The sequence below is a fragment of the Vulpes vulpes genome, chromosome 13 (genome assembly GCF_048418805.1).
Source record: "Vulpes vulpes isolate BD-2025 chromosome 13, VulVul3, whole genome shotgun sequence".
Taxonomy (NCBI): domain Eukaryota; kingdom Metazoa; phylum Chordata; class Mammalia; order Carnivora; family Canidae; genus Vulpes; species Vulpes vulpes.
Window position 1 is genome coordinate 87847627 of NC_132792.1, and position 19642 is coordinate 87867268.

General features: G+C 39.7%; 1 protein-coding gene across 4 annotated transcripts in view; it reads left to right on the forward strand.

Moving 5' to 3' along the window:
• Window positions 1-19642, forward strand: part of L3MBTL4 (L3MBTL histone methyl-lysine binding protein 4) — a 446630-nt gene that overhangs the window by 267879 nt on the left and 159109 nt on the right. For all 4 annotated transcript variants that reach the window (XM_072734933.1, XM_072734932.1, XM_072734931.1 and 1 more), the window contains one exon: window positions 11139-11241. In XM_072734933.1, the coding sequence (XP_072591034.1) occupies window positions 11139-11241 (103 nt within the window). The remainder of the gene's footprint in view (window positions 1-11138; window positions 11242-19642) is intronic.

Below are 19642 nucleotides of genomic sequence, written 5' to 3' on the forward strand. Positions count from 1 at the left end.
AAAAGGTACACAAACCTAAAATTCAGTGAATAATGTGAGAGCCTTTGGCTTATATTTTACTTTTCATATATGTTTGAAATTCATTTCAAACGAGAAAGTAAAAATTAGACAATTTTTACTTAACAAAGCAATCAATTTTACTTCAACGCATAGGAATATTTTAAGAGATGTCAGAATAGGGCCACCCGGGTGGCTCAGAGGTTTAGCACCGCCTTCAGCCCAGGGCGTGATCCTGGAGACCTGGGATGGAGTCCCATGTCCGGCTCCCTGCATGGGGCCTGCTTCTCCCTCTGCCTGTGTCTCTGCTCCTCTCTCTCTATCTCTGTGTGTGTGTGTGTCTCATGAATAAATGAATAAAATCTTTAAAAAAAAAAAAAAAGGATTCACCTATGTTTAAAAAAAAAGAAAAAGAGATGTCTGAATACCCTCCACAAGTATTGGGCTCACAGCTCTGCACTGGCACATCCAGCAGTGGTGACCATGGATCTCTCTTTGCACAACCTGGTCTTGGAAGGATTGACATACTTAGGAGCTCCTCATCCTAGGAGCTGCAGACAGAGTCAGAGTTCCTCCAATCAGCCAGGAGCCTCTCCCTATTAGGTTTACCGTGACTGCTAGCCAGAGCTTCTTTAGAATGCTCTTACTTTCACTAGCATTATTCCTTCACAGAAACTTTCTACATGTAATATTGATTCTTTAATCACCAAATAGTTGAAAGCCAATAAGCGTGAGGACACGGCTGCTGATAGCATACCACTGGGCTTCTGTGTTACTGATCTCCATCAAGACGTTATTCCTCTTGAATGATCCTACACTTTTATTGCTGCTTTGCCTATTTTTCTGAACATTAAAAGCGTTTACATCCTAAGGTATTGCAGAGCAGAGTGAAAGAAGAGGCTGTGGGAGTTTATATTCTTTAATGTATAGTCTGTGTTTTTTACATTGACAACATCCTCCATCATTTTCTTTGAAGTCATCATTCTCTTCTTATCAGTGGACCTATTTTGAAATGAAAGTCATTGGGAGCTGAATCTTTTTATGTAATACCCGCACACAAATTTCATATAGTGCCAGGCAGTCAGAGAAAACTCAACAACACAGTGGAGTCTCCCATCTGATTCTAGAGTTAGCTTCTACAGTCCATAAGTAAAGGCAAAAAGCGTATTTCGTCACAATTACTGAAAAGTACGTCTCACTCAGCCCAGCACAGTCAGTTAATCCTCCATCTCTGAACTAGACAAGTGGTGTGAACTGAGCTGAAGGCAACGTGATTGGCCTGAGTTCAGGGTCATGCTGTATGAAGACCATATGGCATTTTAAACACCTCACCCATTGCCAGCTCAGGAAACTGCCCCCATTGTGAGGAGCACGTGAGGACCAGGAGAAGTGGTGGTCTCTGATTCGCTGGGCATGCTCCTGCCATGTCTGTTGCTGAACAGCACAGTGGGATCACCCAGACTTCATTCTGTTCATTTCAGATATTTGACTAACATGTGCATGGTTACCCTTGCTATCTTTTAAAGCTAGGAGGAGTTGATTAAGAAAGTCTGTGTATATAAACCTATAAAAGTTTTGAGTACAGCAGTTGTATATTGGGCAGCATAGCAGAGTGATAAGAGCACGGATCTGCACATTAAGAAGTTAGAAATCTTGTCCTAAGTTCCATAATATGGTTTATGATCTGACACAAATAATTTGACCTCCCAAACCATTATTTCCTTATTTGCAAAAAAAGAACAGTCTAGGTCAGTGATTCCCAACCTGATATGGAACGCTTAAATAAGAGTTACAAACTTATCCCTGGAGTTCAGAATTTTTAGAACCTGAAACTTTATGTGTCCAAACATCTCTGAGTCCTTTCCAGCTCCTGATCCTGCTGTGTCCGTGGTCTCTGGCCTTACAGAGCCTGGTGTGTTATTGTCCTGCTGCTTTAGACTGGACTCAAAGGGCAGATGCCCTGGATACTTAAAGCCACAATCAAGTTATCATTTCATGGGCAGACTGCATGATGGGAGCTTTCTCTGCTGCTCTGAACGGAGCATCTTTGTATCTGTGATAACAGTGGACACTGTTATTTGCTGTTTTGATCAAGCAGCACATAGGGGTGTAATCTGTTGCACCTCTTGCACAGAGCTCCCTTTGGGTGGCACTAACACCTGTAGGCAGTAAGCACTCACCTTCTCCCTCAAGCCTACGATCCAAACTAATTCAAAGCCACCAGTGAGTAAACTAGTACACAAGCCTTGAGGGAAAGCGAGCTGCTCCTTCCATTTCATCCAGGTATATATTATAGACATCAGGGTGGAGGGTTTCCTTCACATTAGAAACATGGCAATTCACAAGTGACTCAATATAGGAAAGTCATTAATTGTAGAGTTAAGTTTAGGATAGAAGCCACAGGGAAAGATGTAACTGTTAATATTATACACATGTAAACAAACTTCACAAACAACTCTCAACATTTTTTATTAAGAGGAGCCAAGAGGCTGATTTGAGGAGGGCTTATAAACACCGTAGTTCTGCTTTAGACGTAATTTGCAGGTTATTTGAAAGATGTTATCATCACTCTACTTTGGAATCTTGTGTTACAGAGTGCTTAATCTAAATAATTTCTTCTTTTGACAAAAGGGAAAGAAACAGTTAAAGGATTGGAGAAGCTCAAAAACAAACCATGATACTTAGTTTTAGGCCAGTTTTGTATCTCCAGTCACATGAATAAGGAAAGTCCTGTGAGTAAGGAAGGCAGAGTTACCACCCTCTTGGATTCTATTTAGTGTCATGTTCCATGAAGCAAAGTAGGGGGAGGGAGGAGGTAGGAGAGGAGACAGAAACAGCCAGGTAGGGGAGGGGAGAGAAGTAGAAATAGAAGTATAGAGAGTGAGGAGAGAAGGGGAAGTTGGCAGCATTTTCACTTTGATTAGATAAGAGTAATTCATTTACATAAATCAAGTACCAAATTAGTCATTTTTTTTAAAGCTGATTTCATATAAAAGACAAACTAGAGATTCAGGACAAAACAAAGTAGTTTTAGTTTTTATAATGGCTGTGGGAGAATTTGTCTAAAAGTTAAGATTTAGAAGACAAATACATCTATTACTTCTTTCGTAAAAGTACTGAAAACAGTGAAACAATACAGTCTAGTAAAGTAGTTTTGTACTGTTAGGCACCATGTTGCCCTCTACCCTCCTTCTTGTCTCCCCAGTAAGCTTATCAGAGGCAAATTTAATTCAATTTAGTTCAGTTACATATAAACCAGGATTTTTGTGTGTGCCAATAATGCATTCAGTTTTTTTCTACTTATAAAATTTTGTGCTGCTGTGTTATCTATGCGGACCTCTCCCAGTTTTTCCCTTCCAAAAATCAAGAGTATTGTTTTCCTGATTTTTTGAAAGGTTAAAAACTAGGTTAGAAACACTGGCATTTTATGAAGGCCTATGCTATATTCCATAATATGAGAAGAGCCTAGTTTTGTGTAAACAATTGGACACAAATTGGTGCCCTGATCCTGTGCCCGTAGTTAAGCATGAGATCCAAATTTTCTGGGATCGAGCCTCTTGTTATTAGCCAGTTACCCACCATGTTATTCTGTCTCTTCTTTAAAGCTCCATATATAAAAAAATAAAAATAAAAAAAAATAAAGCTCCATATATGATAAATGCATTTTATGTTTGCTAAGAAAATCTTTGTCCACTGGTCTGCTGTCTCCTTTTATTTATTTTATTTATTTTTTTAAAGATTTTACTTATTTATTCATGATAGTCACACACAGAGAGAGAGAGAGAGGCAGAGACATAGGCAGAGGGAGAAGCAGGCTCCATGCAGGGAGCTCAATGTGGGATTCGATCCCGGGTCTCCAGGATCGCGCCCCGGGCCAAAGGCAGGCGCCAAACCGCTGCACCACCTGGGATCCCTGCTGTCTCCTTTGAAATACTGACCAGAGCCCAATAGAATACGATTCACTTTTTACCATAACTACTCATTGGGAATCTCTGTCAGATCTTGGAAAGGGTTTTCAGAAGGCTGTCCATTGCTGCTGTACTCTTTTCTCACCATGTGGTGGGTGGTGGTGGGGTGGTCACAGTGGCTATTTCCCTGGTGGAATAAGTATCATTATTGTAGCCACTGGTCCCCAGGACTCTGGTACATTTCTAGACATTGTCCTCCATCAGGTGGTTGATTAGTTTGCCTTCCTGTACAGATATTGCTGTTGCTATATTTTAAAGGTTTTTCTAAAACATCAGGTTAGACAAAACAGTCACATTTGTAGGAACCTTTTCTTATTCTTTTGTTCTATTTTCCTTTCACAAAATTGTTATTCTATTTTACTTATATATCATGAAATCTAACAGCCTGAAGCCTGGGACAAGCAACCATGGTGTTTAGTTACATTATTTTCTTCTGTTTGAGAAACTCATTATTACAGCACAACGGGTATTTATTATCCCTAATTTCATTAGGAGATAAAGAATAAGTATGATTAATCTATAATTTCAGTTTGAAAGGTATGCTTATTATTTGCATTCTCCAGCATTCAAAGGTAATTATTTCATTAAAGCTTCTTAACAACTATAATGTAAATTTCCTGAGGCGGGTGGGAGAAAAAAAGCAACAAAACAAAACCAGGATACTAACCTGAAAGTTTTCCATTATCCAAAATAAAGGTAGTGAAATCTTAATTGTTTGAAATGAGAATGTGTGCATATTTGAACAGTTTCCTTTATTTATTTCTCTTTAGTTCCGGATTTAATTCTGCTGCTTCCTTTGCTCCATTCTTAATCTCAGCTGATGATTTTGGGGTTCGTTTTTCTGAGAAAACTAGTGCTGTGGGTGGAGAACTTGGCCATCTTAGCACCCAGGTCTGCCTCTTTTTTCTTCTTCCACTCTCCCTTACCTTGGGTCAGGCTTGTTGGCATCTGGTCACCAAAAATGGTCTCATTCCAGTCCCAGGAGCTCAGGGCTGCACACCCTCAACCTTCCTCAGCACTGTGCTCATAGCCACTGTCTTGCTTCCTGGCTCACTGTCTGCATGTCCTTCTCCGTCGAGGACGCCTGCCTCTGCCTGGCTGTACCTTCTTGCCCCTTTCTGACACTCTTTTAGTTTCTACAAATCATGTTTCCCAGAGCTCAGTCCTCAGGCCTGACACTAACTCACGGTGGGATCTCACCTAGTCCAGGGCTTTGAGCACCAGGTGTAGAAGCCATGGCTGCAGGACACCTCTAGTCCCAGCCACACGCCCCAGGCCCTTTCCCTGGGACACTCCGTAAGGCTCAGTGAGTGTGCTCGTACTCATTTGTCAGCCCTCTCTATTCTCTAGTGCCTCCACCTAACTCAGAATATTGCTTGGGCCCATGGGACCTCATCTCTTCCCCCTTTCCTTTGTCTCCTTAGCTCTAACCACACTGGCCTTCCTGCTGTTGTCATAGGAAGTGTGCTTTCACTCCCCGTAGGATCCTGCTCACGTCAGGATTTCTTCCCTGACTATCGGCCTTAAGAGCATTGCCATGAAACGCCGGGACACCTGCACCCCGATGTTTCTAGCAGCAATGTCCACAATAGCCAAACTGTGGAAGGAGCCTCGGTGTCCATCGAAAGATGAATGGATAAAGAAGCTGTGGTCTATGTATACAATGGAATATTACTCAGCCATTAGAAATGACAAATACCCACCATTTGCTTCGACATGGATGGGACTGGAGGGTATTATGCTGAGTGAAATAAGTCAATCGGAGAAGGACAAACATTATATGGTCTCATTCATTTGGGGAATATAAATAATAGTGAAAGGGAATAGAAGGGAAGGGAGAAGAAATGGGTGGGAAATATCAGAAAGGGAGACAGAACATGAAGTCTCCTAACTCTGGGAAACGAACTAGGGGTGGTGGAAAGGGGAGGAGGGCGGGGCGGTGGTGAATAGGTGACGGGCACTGAGGGGGGCACTGGATGGGATGAGCACTGGGTGTTATTCTGTATGTTGGCAAATTGAACACCAATAAAAAATAAATTTATTATTAAAAAAGCATTCCCCCTTCTGCTCCATGACTTCATATGTCTTCCTAGCACCATTACTATCTGACATTCCATTGTGATTTTCATTCGAGTGTTTATTGTGTCTTTGGTGCCAGAACATAAGCTCTGGGGGGACAGGACTTTCTGTTTGATCTGCTGCCATATCCATGGTACCTGAAATCCTGTCTGGCACACAGCAGGTACTCAGTATCTCTTTAAATGAGTAAACTCTCAGTGGCTATTCAAAAGAAATATTATTTAAAACATAATATTAAGAAAATAAGAGTTAAAATATCTTCACTTGTCTGTTATCAATGACATTTAAATCTGTTCCACTTTTCTGTATATCCTCTGGTGGATATTACCACCTGATGCTAGAGTCATTTCTCTTTTAAACACTTGTTAAATGAATCAGGTTGAACTGAAAACATTTTCAGCAGCAGGAGATTAGTGTTGAAATGGGGCTAGGAAGACTGCTGCTTGATCCTCATGCTGCGACATGGGCCCACATCAATATGGAGCTCACATACATACGTCACAGAACAGAGCATTTTCATTTGCTTCAACCAGTGTCAGTACTGTCATTCTGCTTTCAGTCACCTCTAGACCCAATAAAATAAGTTTGGAAAGTGAGCTGCTTCCTACACAGTAGGGCAGTGCTCTCGAACTCAGCCTCTCACCCACATCAAGTAGGGCAATAATAAGCCTTTTCACTCCCATCACTTTGGTGGTTGCCAGTTTGGGCTACTTTGAAATTAAGGCCGGTTCCCTTTCTCATTTTCTAGAGATGGATATAAGCTCTTTACTATATTGATTTTTCCCTTGATATCTTACATCTTCTTTACATGGCAAATAGTTTTTGTTTTAGAATAATTACTTGATTTCACAAAAGGAAAAACAAAATAAAATTGCTATTTTCTTGGATGTACTTTTCAGCTGCAAATAACACAAAAATCTTCTATAATGGCTTAATCGAAGAGGGGGTAGTATTTTTCCTGTATGATAAACACTGATGTGGTAGGTCTGCCGTGGCATGTCCTGAGTCCGGGTTTATCTTCCTTCATTCTCTGCCTTCTTGAACACTTTTGCTTTTGTCTTCGTGCTTGTCACCTCATAAACCCTTATACCCTGCCTTCCACGAAGGTCGAAGTAAGAGGACATGGGCAAAGCAACACCAGCATCGCCTTTACCCTTCTACTAGGAAAGAAAAGCATTTGTAGACATCCTTATTTTGCATTTGCCTTAGGTCTAACTGTCCCATATGGTGTCAGATGACCACATCTGGTTGTGAGAGGCTGGCAAAGCCAACTGGGCCCATTGCTGCCCTGAACCAAATCAGGGTTCAATCAGCAGCAAGGGGGGAATGGATGTTGGGTGGGCAACTGCAAAGTCTTCCTTGGCTACTTATGGCAACCAGGTAATTCCATGTGAATGGGGACCCACGAGGACATTTTACTTATTGTATCATTTGAGTGTGAAGCTTTGTTCCTTACTCAGATAATTTCCAGTCTACAAGGATATTTTCCATTTCATTTTGTTTTTGCAGGAAGAACTCTTGCCATTAGATTTACTCCTACCTAAGTAAAATTTTCATAGAAGACTTGAAATAAATTAGGAGCTATTCATGCTGCTTAATGGTAGCTCATAGTATTAAGAAATAGAAAACCAGAGATTGATTTTAGACATGCTCAGCTCTGAAATAAGAATAAGATGAGGGGGATGCCTGGGTGGCTCAGTGGTTGAGCACCTGCCTTTTGCTCAGGTCATGATCCCGGGATCCTGAGATAGAGTCCCTCATCAGGCTCCTGCAGGAAGCCTGCTTCTCTCTCTGCCTATGTCTCTGCCTCTTTCTGTGTGTATCTCTCATGAATAAATAAATAAAATCTTTTTTAAAAACTTAAAAAAATAAAATGGGGATTAGTTCATAGCATTGTGGTCAGAATATACCAAATAATGCTTTTAAATGTTAATTGTTGTTTTTATGATTCTTGATTTGTTTACAGAACATACTAATTCAGTATTTATTATATGCCAGTTGCTGCTGTAGTGGGTTCTGGGGCTCCAATGGTAGACACATTAGATAAGGTCAGTGTCCTCACTCTAGGAAAGAGAGACAGGAGATTAGCAGATCAACTAGGAAATTAATTTCAATTAAAGGGGCAAAAAGAAGGCAGAAAAGGTAAAATGTTCAGGATGGTCTTTCTAAAAAGAAGGATTTCAAATTGAGAACATGTTTTTTCTTGGGACCTCATTCTCTAAACATCCAAGTTAAAGGGCAGATACTCTTGGTGAAAATGCAGTTGTTTTCTGGGGGAAAAAAAACTAATTTTATCATAGTTTCCCTTATCCTAGAGGCAATAATATGGAGTGTAGAATTTACAGGTTTCTTTTCCCCAACAGACTAATTCACCATTGGGTCAGCCCATTAAACTTCATCATACAAAATGTACCAGAAAAATTCTTAGATTCCATGCTTTTTTTATTGTATGTTCTTCTCTACTTCGTGATGACCCTTGCTGTGGTTCTTAATATAATAATTCTCACAATAGTGAGATCATACCCCTCCTCATGTATCTGACAAGGAGAGAAATATGACCCCTGTCAGGGCTCTGGAAATAAATATGCATTGATAAATATTTAAAAGATCACTTTAATCCTTAATTTAATCAAGTGCATTGAAATAGTACTAAAAAAATATATTAAGGTGCCTTCACTGACAATTTCCTGGAATGTTGTTCACACAGAATGACACCAGGGTTGACCGATGGAGAGCATTTACTTCTTGGTTTGTTTATAGATTTAATATTTCAGGCCTTTGTGAGGGGCCTTGGTAGTATATTATGAGGTACAGCTTGGAGAAAAGTCTATTTATATTTATGTTTGTGTGCTTTTTCTTATAGATCTTTTTATTTGCCAACCAACACAAACATACTTCTTAATTAGAGATTTGTTTACAGTTTTTTTTTAACCTAGATTCCTTGGATTTGTTTAAAAGTTTTTTTCTTTTTAAAGGCTGCTTCCAAAAACTACCTTTGGATGGGGCAACTCATTTCTCTGTTTATCCCTCAAGGTGTCTTGCAAAATTATGAGAGCATAAGTATCTAAGACAGACTTTCTTGTTGCTCAGTAAACTTGATGAAATTGTATTTGAGGTATAAATATTTGTTGTAATGTCTCGTAGAATTTGTCGTATGTAGCCTGTGAGCTTGTATATAGCCCGTGAGCATCTATAGCATACTGGTGGTAAATGAAGCTGTAGAAATGGATGGCCCAGGAACATATCTTGAGGTTCTCTGGCATTTTCAGATTAACTAGAGGAGGGAAATATGGCAAAGGATATTACAAGAGAATGCCCATTTATAGCAAGGAAACTGTCAGGGAGTGACGTCACCAAAGCTTGTGGACAATAACAACTCAAGAAGGGATGGTGATTAGTGGCATCAAGACAGGGAGTGTGATGCATACCTAGCAGTACAAGTTGGGCTTAGTTGCATAGAAGTCATTAGTGACCTTAGAAGATTGACATGATTTGCAAAGTGAGATGTGAAGAAACAGCAATAACTTCTTTGAGAAGTTTGCCTGAGAAGGGGAAAAGAATAAATGGCTGCTAAAGGGGAATGTGGATCTCAAGGAGAGTTCTAAACTTTTGTTTACTGTTTCATTTTGTCTTTATTTCTTTTTATAATGGGGAAACTGGAGTTTGTTTAAATACTGGTATGAAAGATTCAGTAATCCAAGAGTGGTTAGAATATATGAGAACCTAAAGACTCTGTAGATAAAACCCAAATAGAAAGGGTGAGAGACCTGCTCTGGAGGGAAGAGAGCACTCCCCACACTGATGCAAAGGCAGGAGAGGATGCTGTACCCCCAGGACAAGCTCCTGTTTTCCCAGTGAAGTGCAAGCAGTAGAAGCTGTGAGAGCCAGAGGGCAGAGGCTGGGGGGGGGGGGGGGGGCGGAACTCAGGTGACCCTGAAGACAGTAGTTTTGGTAACAATGAATCTACACCATTTGTGTAGTTTCCTGGAGAACTTAGTCTTGTGAAACACAGACCAGCAGGGTAGTGCCACTGACCCACAGCTGGCTCTTTATTTTCTTTTCACAGCCACCCATCGTAGAAGTTCAGCAAGGCAAGGGAGCTTCAGATATTTGCAACGGAGGGTAACTGCTGGTTGGCAGACTTGAAGACAAGGGAAGGCAGTTACGATGAGAGGGGACTGAGGATGGGAAAGAAGGGAACTCATGGCCTGGGAACTCCCACGATGTTGAAACGTCATCAGCTGCTGGGCTACCTGAGTGAGCAATCTGGAAGGATGTGATTTTGTAGTCAGAGGGCCTGTATGCTTAGTGCTTTTGGAAGCAGTGTCATTTTGGGTGATGACAAGACCCAGAGAGTTTACTCTGGAAGGAGAGCAGACTGAGGAGAATCACAGAACAGAGAAAGAGGGTTTAACTCCTGATAATCTTTAGAGATAGATTGCCTCTTGGGCTTGACAGAATTCATCTCTGGCTTGGAATGGTTATATGTAGTATAGCATTAGCATTAGTATTAAATATATACAGCATTAATAGTACTATTAATAGAGGATAAGTGTATTTTACGTAGTTTGAGTATAGTGTATTGTAGTATGGATTGGGCCATTCTTTTTTTTAGGTAGCTTTGACAGCTACTTGAGTAAGCATGGGTAGGGCTATGTTCCCCATATTTGGCAGGCCTCATTTACTAGCTGAATTTCTGTCCAGCATTTGGGGGAGCTTGCTGTGGTTGAGTGGGAGTTTCAAGGAGAACCACAAACCACACCTCACCCTTTCACATTCTTCGCTCATGGTTATATTGCCTTTGCCAGTATTATTCTCTGAAAGGAAGGAGTGGATGTTCTTATATTTTTAAAAAATTTCAATGCCTATATGTTTTGCTCTGCCTCAGATATTAGTTGCGTTAGCGTTATCTATAACAGCACTGATATTTTCTAGTAAGTCGTGTTATAAAACATCACAAGTATCCACTAAGTGTTTCAGTGATGGTTGGTTTTTAATTTGCAAAGTCTCAATGAATATCATTTACATATTTTAGTATTTCTAGTTCTTCTTTACTGAGGGTGTTTTCAAGGTATGTTCTTTTACTTCCTGAAGGAGCAAATGATGTGAAAATCCTTCCAGGTCAAGCTGTTTGTCCTACTCCAGGGTGCCGAGGAATAGGCCATATCCGTGGTCCACGGTATTCAGGACATCACAGGTAAAAATTTTTCTTGTTTAAATTATTTCAGGGATGAATTGGAAAAGTCTGCAGAGTAGCAGCTATAGACAGCATCATAAATGACTCTTGGAGCCAAATGCCTTTGCATCATACCCCCTTCTCAGTGTTCCTAAAGCCCCTCCTTGACATTTCCTGCTGCCTGCCCACCTCTGCCCTTCCTGGGGCCTTCTTGGACCCCTGAGGCCTCGCCCAGACCCACATCAATCCCCAGAGCCTCTGCTGTCTGACGCTTTTCTTAACAAGTGCCCGTTCCATTGGACATGCTCACCACTCTGTGTCCCACCCCAGGCCTGAATTTTCTCCACGTGAATGTTGAGTCCTGCTTTCTTCTAGAGAAATTCTAGTACCTCTTGCCTTTCCCCACCTCTTGTTTGCCCTTGTCCTTATTTCTTTTTCTCTGTGTCTTATTCATTTGGAGATGAGATAATTCTGTGATAGAATAGAAAGTAATAAGTGTGAAGTTATACTGCAGCATATACCCATGTTTTCAATATTTTGTAATAATATAGAGAAGATAGTGCTTGTAAGAAAAAGTATGTATAAATAAGTCTGTTAAGTCCCTACTGCTTTTTCTGTTCCCATCAATCGGTAAAATAATGTATAGATGAATTATTCATATTGGTGATCTAGTTATAGAATATGTAAACTAAAAAATTGTTTAAATACATAAAACAAAAAGTATAAAGAGAAAAGAATAAGTTATGTGATATGTGAAGGAAGAAAGTATTTATTTGAATAAAAGAGATCCAAATGAAAGTCCTTGCTTTATCAGGTGGTTGCAATCCTGGAGACCAGTGCTGAAAACATTTCTAAATTAATCAAAGCAAATGTTACGATAAGAAATAAACACTCCCAAATAGCATAAATGAATATGTTATATGTGTAAATATGACATTAAAACTTAAGAGAAAAAGATATAGATATAGATAGATATAGATATAGAATCCATTAAAGAGTATTAAGATGTGCCAGCATCTTGGGTACTTGGGGTACCAAGGGTGTAGGAGTCACGGACCAGGAGAGTGGGGCTGAACTCGCTGGAGACGTTGTGGTGTTGTGTGGGGGAAAGGAGGAAAAGAGAGTAAAGGACATAAAGAAGGAGGCTAAGGGGGTAATCACACCATTTGGGAGGGAGCTCTGTATTAGGTGAGGACCCTGTTGGAGCAGATAGAACCACTTTTCAGACATCCCCAGGGGTATATATGGCTATGAAGAATCTTCCTCAGGCTTTTCTTGTGTGTTCTTTACATGATGTTTTTTTTTTAATCTAGAGCTGCGAACCCCAATATGATTAGTCACTAGTAATATGTGTCTGTTTACATTAAAATTAATTAAATTTAAACAAAATTAAGGCCTCAGTTGCTCAGTGACACTTAGTCAGGTATACCCAGTGGCTACCATACTGGATGGCATGGAAAATTCTATAAAATAGCCCTGAGAGTGTTTACCATGTTCTTCCTTCTCACAGTAGATTTTTGAGTAGCAAGTATTTCCAGATGAAAAGTTAGTGCTTCTTTCAAAACTCAGGTCATTATCCTGCAAGTTAGCAAGACCATAACATTGTGGCTGGTCTGTCCCTTAGTGTTTTGTTGAGTTTACCCTCCTCAGGCACTGGGGCTGAGATAACAAGTATCACCCTAGACAGCTCTGTAAGATTGCCAGGTAGCTCAGTCAAGGTATCTTCTTCCATTTCATCACAGCTGACTTGCCTCCCACACTGTTTCTGTGTGGCTCACTTGCCTCTCCCTGCCTGGATTCTGAAAACATTGTGAACAGAGTCACAATGGATGTGCTCCACTTTGTCCCAGCAGCTTCCCAGAAGCTTTTCTCATTCAGGATGGCACAGAGAGACCCAATCGTTGTCTTATTTGTAGGATCTTCTCCATCCACCAAGTATCCTTTAAAGGTTGGCCTCAGAACTTGTGAAGAAACTAGAAGAATATGAAGTAGAGTTTAAGGAAAGGCATTCTGTGGAGCTTAAGAAAAAATGTATCATATGTGATAGACATTTTTAGGGAGCTAGAAAGCACAAGGCATTCATTCTCCAGACCTCATGATTCATGGGGGTGCTCGGGACATCATCTTCGTGACTGGGTCTTGGCTATTCTCCTGCGCTAGACATTGTTATGCTAGAGCAGGGCTTCTGTAAGTAAAAGTCTTCAAAAGCTTAATGATTCCATTATCTCAGAAAAGAAAAATAATAAGCAATGACTACCTGTGATAATGGAAAAGATAAAAATGAGACAACTGGATAGGTTTTGAACTTGCATTTAGAACTTAAAAGGCATTAAAACTGTCAGACAAATTCTGACTTACCTATGGAAAGAGCTTTTATTATATTTAATACTATTTTGTATTCAAAGAATGAGGACAAACTTATGGCCAGATTATAGTTGATTGTAAAGCAGTCATGGAGGGTGGAGGTCATGGACAATATCAGGTTAGCTCCAGTACCCACAGATATTCCTCTCTTCCTTTAACCATTTCCAATCATAGGTCTTGTCTTTATCAAGGTTAGCCTCCAGATGTTAGTTACTCATTGACTGACTGTGTCCATTTTTAGTTCATACATTGATTTCTTTTTAAACCACCAACTCTTGTTTTCAATTATCTTCAGGTAATCACATTCTGAATATCGTTTGCTAAGTTAATCCATGTACTAATGTAACTATGAGTATAACTTAATAAGAATTTGCTTAAATTCTCTTGGAACTAATTGGGCAAGAACTGGTTTGATAAATCATTCATATTCTCTGGTCTTTGTGTTCATGCATTTCAGTTATCTTAATTTTTCATAGTTCTAGGATGAAAAATATCGTTCTTCAGTATGTGTCTTTGGTGATATCTGTTGAGAATATTACACACACACACACACACACACACACACACACACACACCCTAACTACACCTGCTGGGAATTTGCTCTAACATACCCAAAGTTGTCTTTGTACATTTTCCTTCTTGTTTGTCAGTGAGATGGTAAACAGGAGATGAAAATTTTTTAAAATGCTGCATTCTCCCAGAGCCCTGGATGTATTGTTATAATCATTGTTATAATCATCCCTAGCTTGAGTTTCCTGAAGCATGTTAGGTTAGACTTGCATATTCTAAAATTATTTTTTTCTCTTATCATAAATAGGTACCTTTACCAAGTAGTCATCCTTCTACAAAATGCTTTTTATAGTCTCTAGAAGAGTTTTAGACAAGTATTTTTACATCTAAAAAAAGGAAGAAAAAAAAATAAAAATAAAATAAAAAAAGGAAGAAAATAATAAAACTAGAAACCCCTCCAGCTTCACTGAGGTCTGCATAAAACAGCTCAGTTGACCTCTGCTTCCCAAGCCTTAGGGAACACTTGGAAGTAGAGTGCCGCACATTAAGGAGGACAGTGATTTTAGCTGTTCTTCTACAAAATCCTCCTAGGCAACAAAGTGCTTGCGAGGAGGGAGTCTTGTTTTTACCATTTGATGTCAGAATTTCTGATTTTGATATTGAAGGTTTGGTGTTTTGAAAGGAAGTAAACAATTCTCTTTAAATAAGTTGTTGGTGTCTTGTAGAGCTGACAAGGAGTGCTGTGGCATCAGGATACAGCTGATGACAGTTGAAAATAATACATCACTTTAAGCTATCAGGTGGACTCTTGGTGTCCTTTTTAGATGGATTTCAGACAGGTTTACTTTAGTTTTCATTGAAATAGTCAAGGAGTTAACAGTAATATTCAAAGCTGCTTGGAGTTCATGTGAAATCTGTATAAGCCATTATTTGAGAAAAATTGCATCAGTTCTTATCTGTATGAAAATAGGACTTTTGGCACACAATTATCACACAATTTGCATGTTATTTGAATGAATTTACATAGTGAATAAAATGGAGTAGGTGTGTTTGTTAACACAGAAATATAGAAATATTTAAAGATGACAATATTGGGACTCTAAATTGTAAACTTACTTTAAGCCAGGGTCTGGGATTAGACAAGAATTTGTTCTTTCTAAATGAGTAGAACATGGGGCAGCCCGGGTGGCTCAGCGATTTAGCGCCACTTTCTGCCCAGGTTGTGATCCTGGACACCCAGGATCAAATCCCACATCAGGCTCCCTGCATGGAGCCTGCTTCTCCCTCTGCCAGTATCTTGGCCTCTCTCTCTCACTCCATGTCTCTCGTGAATAAATAAAATCTTTAAAAATAATAAATGAGTAGAACATAGACTCAGAAAGACTTGATCCACTTCTGCATCATAAAACATACAAAGATGGAGCACCTGGATGGCTGAGTTGGTTAAACATCTGCCTTTGGCTCAGGTCATGATCTTGGGGTCCTGGGATACAGCCCTGCACTGCATCAGGCTCCCTGCTCAGAAGGGAGCCTGCTTCTCCCTCTCCCTCTACCCTTCACCCCACTTATGCTCGCTCGCTTGCTCTCTTGCTCTCACTCTCTCTTGCTCTCTGTCTCAAATAAATATAAATCTTAAAGAAAACATACAAAGGTAATTTATTTAGGAGCTAATAATTACATTCTTTACACAGAGAGCCAGGTATTGTCACAAGGCAAAGACCTCTTGCCCCAGTGTTCCTGTGTGGCATACAGGACACACATTGCTGGCATTGCACCATAAAGAATACAAATTAAAACAAAAAACCCCACACAAATGAAAAAAAGGACATCTACTGCTCACAAGTGAGGACGTCACTGTACATTTTGAGTGCTGTTCATGGAAATTTATGGCACAACTCAGCCTCTGTTCATGATTTATGAACTATTTTGCCAGTGCGGTATGTGTGTTTCATAGAATGTATGTATGTGTGGGGTGTGTGTGAATGTGGTGTGTACACATGTGTGGTGTGTGTGTGTGTGAGTGCAGATAGGGTGTGGGAGTGTGTGTGTGTATATGTGGTGTAGGTGTATGTGTGTGATGTATGTATATGTGGTATACGACTAGGGCCTATTGAACTTCTCTGGCTCTTGATCTCCTGGCATTCTTAGAAGTAGATTTTCCTCTTCAAGAATTTGCTGTGCTGTTCTCCTGTCCGTTGGGTGCATTTTGAGCAAACACTCCCCAGTTGGGTGGCAGGACGGCCTCTGCGCACAAACTCCTGCATCCAGCCTCTGATCCCTCCCAGCCCTGCCACCCAGGCTCCAACTCTCCTCCTAAGTCTCTCTCAGCCACAGTTGGGCCCCTTAGTGGCCTGCCTAGTCATCATTTCCCCACTCCTGGTGACCTTCCCCAGCTCCCTGTCCTTGCCTTCCCTCTACTGTGAACCGGTTTCTCCGTAGGGAGCCTCCTTCCTGGGATTCCCTTGCCCTCTTTCTGTCACATGCTTTATTTCCTGGGTTTCAAGTCTTTCCCTGGTTTATTTTCTCCTAGCTAGTTTTTGGGGTAGGATTTGTGGGAGGTAGTAGTTGGGTTGTTTGTTTTTAATATCAAAAATATCTTTTCTTTCTCTTTAACCATAGTCATTGACTTATGGATAGAATTCCAGCTTCAGAATATTGAAGGTATCACTCCATTTTCCCTCTGTGTACCAGAAGTCAGCTGCCTTTCAAATTTCACTTCAGGAAAAGCTTGGTCTTCCTCTTCCTCCACCCCATCCTCTGCAAGAATTTCAGGCCCTGGATTTCAGGACCTTCTCTTTATCAGTGGTGTTCTGAAATGAGTTTGCATTCATAGATTCAGTCTGCAAACTCAGGCCTTTTGTTTCTGGGAAATGTTCCTGTGGTATTTCTTGAGTGATACCTCCTTTCTGTGTGCTCTGCTTGCATGCCCGCACCAGCCCTTCCATGTCCTCCTCCAGCTTGAATTTCCCTGTCTTTCGTTCCTTTCTATGGACTACTTCCTCAACCTTGACTTACGCTCCTTTGATTGAAGTTTTTAATTGTACTCTGACTTATCTTTTCGGTTTCTCAAAACACATCCTTATTCTCTGATTCTTTTTTTTTTTAATTTTTATTTTTACTTTTATTGCATCCTGTTCTTATTTGATGGATCGTGTGTCTTTTTTTTTTTTTTTAACTCTCTGACAGTATTTGAGGCTGTTGTTTTCCTGCTCCCTGCACTGTTTTTTTTTTTTTTCCTCCACCCAGACACTTGTGTTTTGACTGGGCTTTGGTGAGGTTGGTTGGCTTCTTTCTGTTATATGAAGGACATTTCTGTAATCTCAGCAGTCCCTTCTCCATGTTCACTCTTGAGAACGAGGCATCAGAAATCTGGTACGCACCTCTGCATGCATGTTTGGGGCCTGCCTGCTTGGTGAGTTTCATGAACTGGTCAGGCAGGGACCCAGCCATGGCCGAGGAGCCCGCCACCAGCAGTGAACTTCCTCTTCTGAGTAAGTTCCTTCCAGCAGACATAATGCTCCCAAACATTTCCTGGGTGCTTTTCTGCCATCCTCTCTCTGCAGACTCTTGGCTGTCGCCTTATCCATTTTCCAGCTTAAAAAATATATCTACTTATCTGCTGTCATTTTTTTCTCTTTTGTTTTGTGTTTATGCATTTATACCCTCTCATTCATTTATTTGATTTTTTTTTTTTTTTTAAGAAATGAGAGAAGAGGGCAGCCCTGGTGGCTCAGTGGTTTAGCGCTGCCTTCGGCCCAGGGCATGATCCTGGAGTCCCAGGATCGAGTCCCATGTCAGGCTCCCTGCATGGAACCCCTCTGCCTGTGTCTCTGCCTCTCTCTCTCTCTCTCTTTCTCTCTCTGTCTGTCTCTCGTGAATAAATAAATAAAAATCTTAAAAAAAAAATAAACGAAAGGAGGGATTTATTATGAAGGAGAAAGGATAAATTTAAATTTCCAATCTGCCATATTTTCTTAGTTTTAAAACTTGATTTACCCCCCTCCAAATAATAGTTAAGCTAATATTATATAATTTTATTTCTCTCTGTTGTTGTTTTACCTTATCATAATAGCACTTTCTCCTTCATATCCATAGAAAATAAAAGATTGTGTAGAATGTCTTTTTATTGGCTCTGTAAATTTGTGAATTTGTAGTGGCTGATTGGAATACTGTGTTCAAAAGGATTCTCAAAGGCATGATTTTAATTTTATATGCACAGTACTTCTTAATTTATTGTCACCTTCAGTTAAAACTTTATCATGCCAAGAGAGTACCTCTCTTTTTTTTTTTTTTTTTTTTTTTAATTTATGATAGTCACACAGAGAGAGAGAGAGAGAGAGAGGGAGGCAGAGACACAGGAGGGAGAAGCAGGCTCCATGCCGGGAGCCCCACGTGGGACTCGATCCCGTGACTCCAGGATCGCGCCCTGGGCCAAAGGCAGGCGCCAAACTGCTGTGCCACCCAGGGATCCCAAGAGAATACCTTTATGACATGTGTTCACGTTTATCTAATTCCATTGTCGCTTGGGCTGTCATTTTCTTTGACTTTATGTAACCACATAGTGAAATTGAACTGGGTAGAAATTTAAAAATAAACTTGAAGATGTATTTTTACTTTAATAAGTAAAAAGAAAAAGAGGATCTGACTTTGGGTAACACTTTTAATTCTCAAAATAACATGATTAATTACTCAATTTAGTAAAAGAATTGATAAAGTAATGAAAGATCAGCCTCAGGTCTTTAAATCACTTCTCTCCATTACTTAGAATTCTTGAAGGTTAATGTACACGTCTGATTTTACTCATTGGGAAATAATTGTGTAAGAATTCTAGTTTTTTTCCCTTTCTTTAAAGAAGGTTGCATAAATTGAATGCTTAATTTTATAGCAGTTGAGGCACTGATTTCCAAAGAGACTATATCCTTTGGCATACTCTAAGGATTTTATTAAGTACAAAATTTCAAATTACATGGATTGCCAAGGTTGTAGAAATTATATCCTTATGATGAAAGTAGATGTGACTTTTACTTTATTTCTGTGTGAGACCAGTTTATGGAAATTAATGGTATGCTAAAATGATGATATCTGTTTAGTTTAAATCACCTTAAAAACCAAAATAAAATAAAATTTTAAAAATCAAAGTAAAATATAGACAAAGTCCATTCTCTTAAAAATTAGAAATTTTACCATGTTACTTTGAATTGATACCATTTTATTGAATAAGTAATCCATGGTCAATAGTAAAACTTTGGGTAATGTACAGAAGTATTCAAGAATAAATAAAGACCACTCATATTCCAACCACAAACTTATATGCCTTAAATCTGTTTCATTTTTCAGACTTTGTCATATATGTGTGTTTTCTATGAGTAAAATCAAGACAGCATATACAACTTCTCCTTTTGTTAAAAATTTCTCAGGTATATTAATTAGATATTATTTGGTACAAAAGTTTTATGATCATTGTGTGTATTATGGATTCTGTATTAATTAGAAATGACTCTTCATCCTTATTTTTTCCCTGTTCTCTGCATTATGTCATATTAATAGT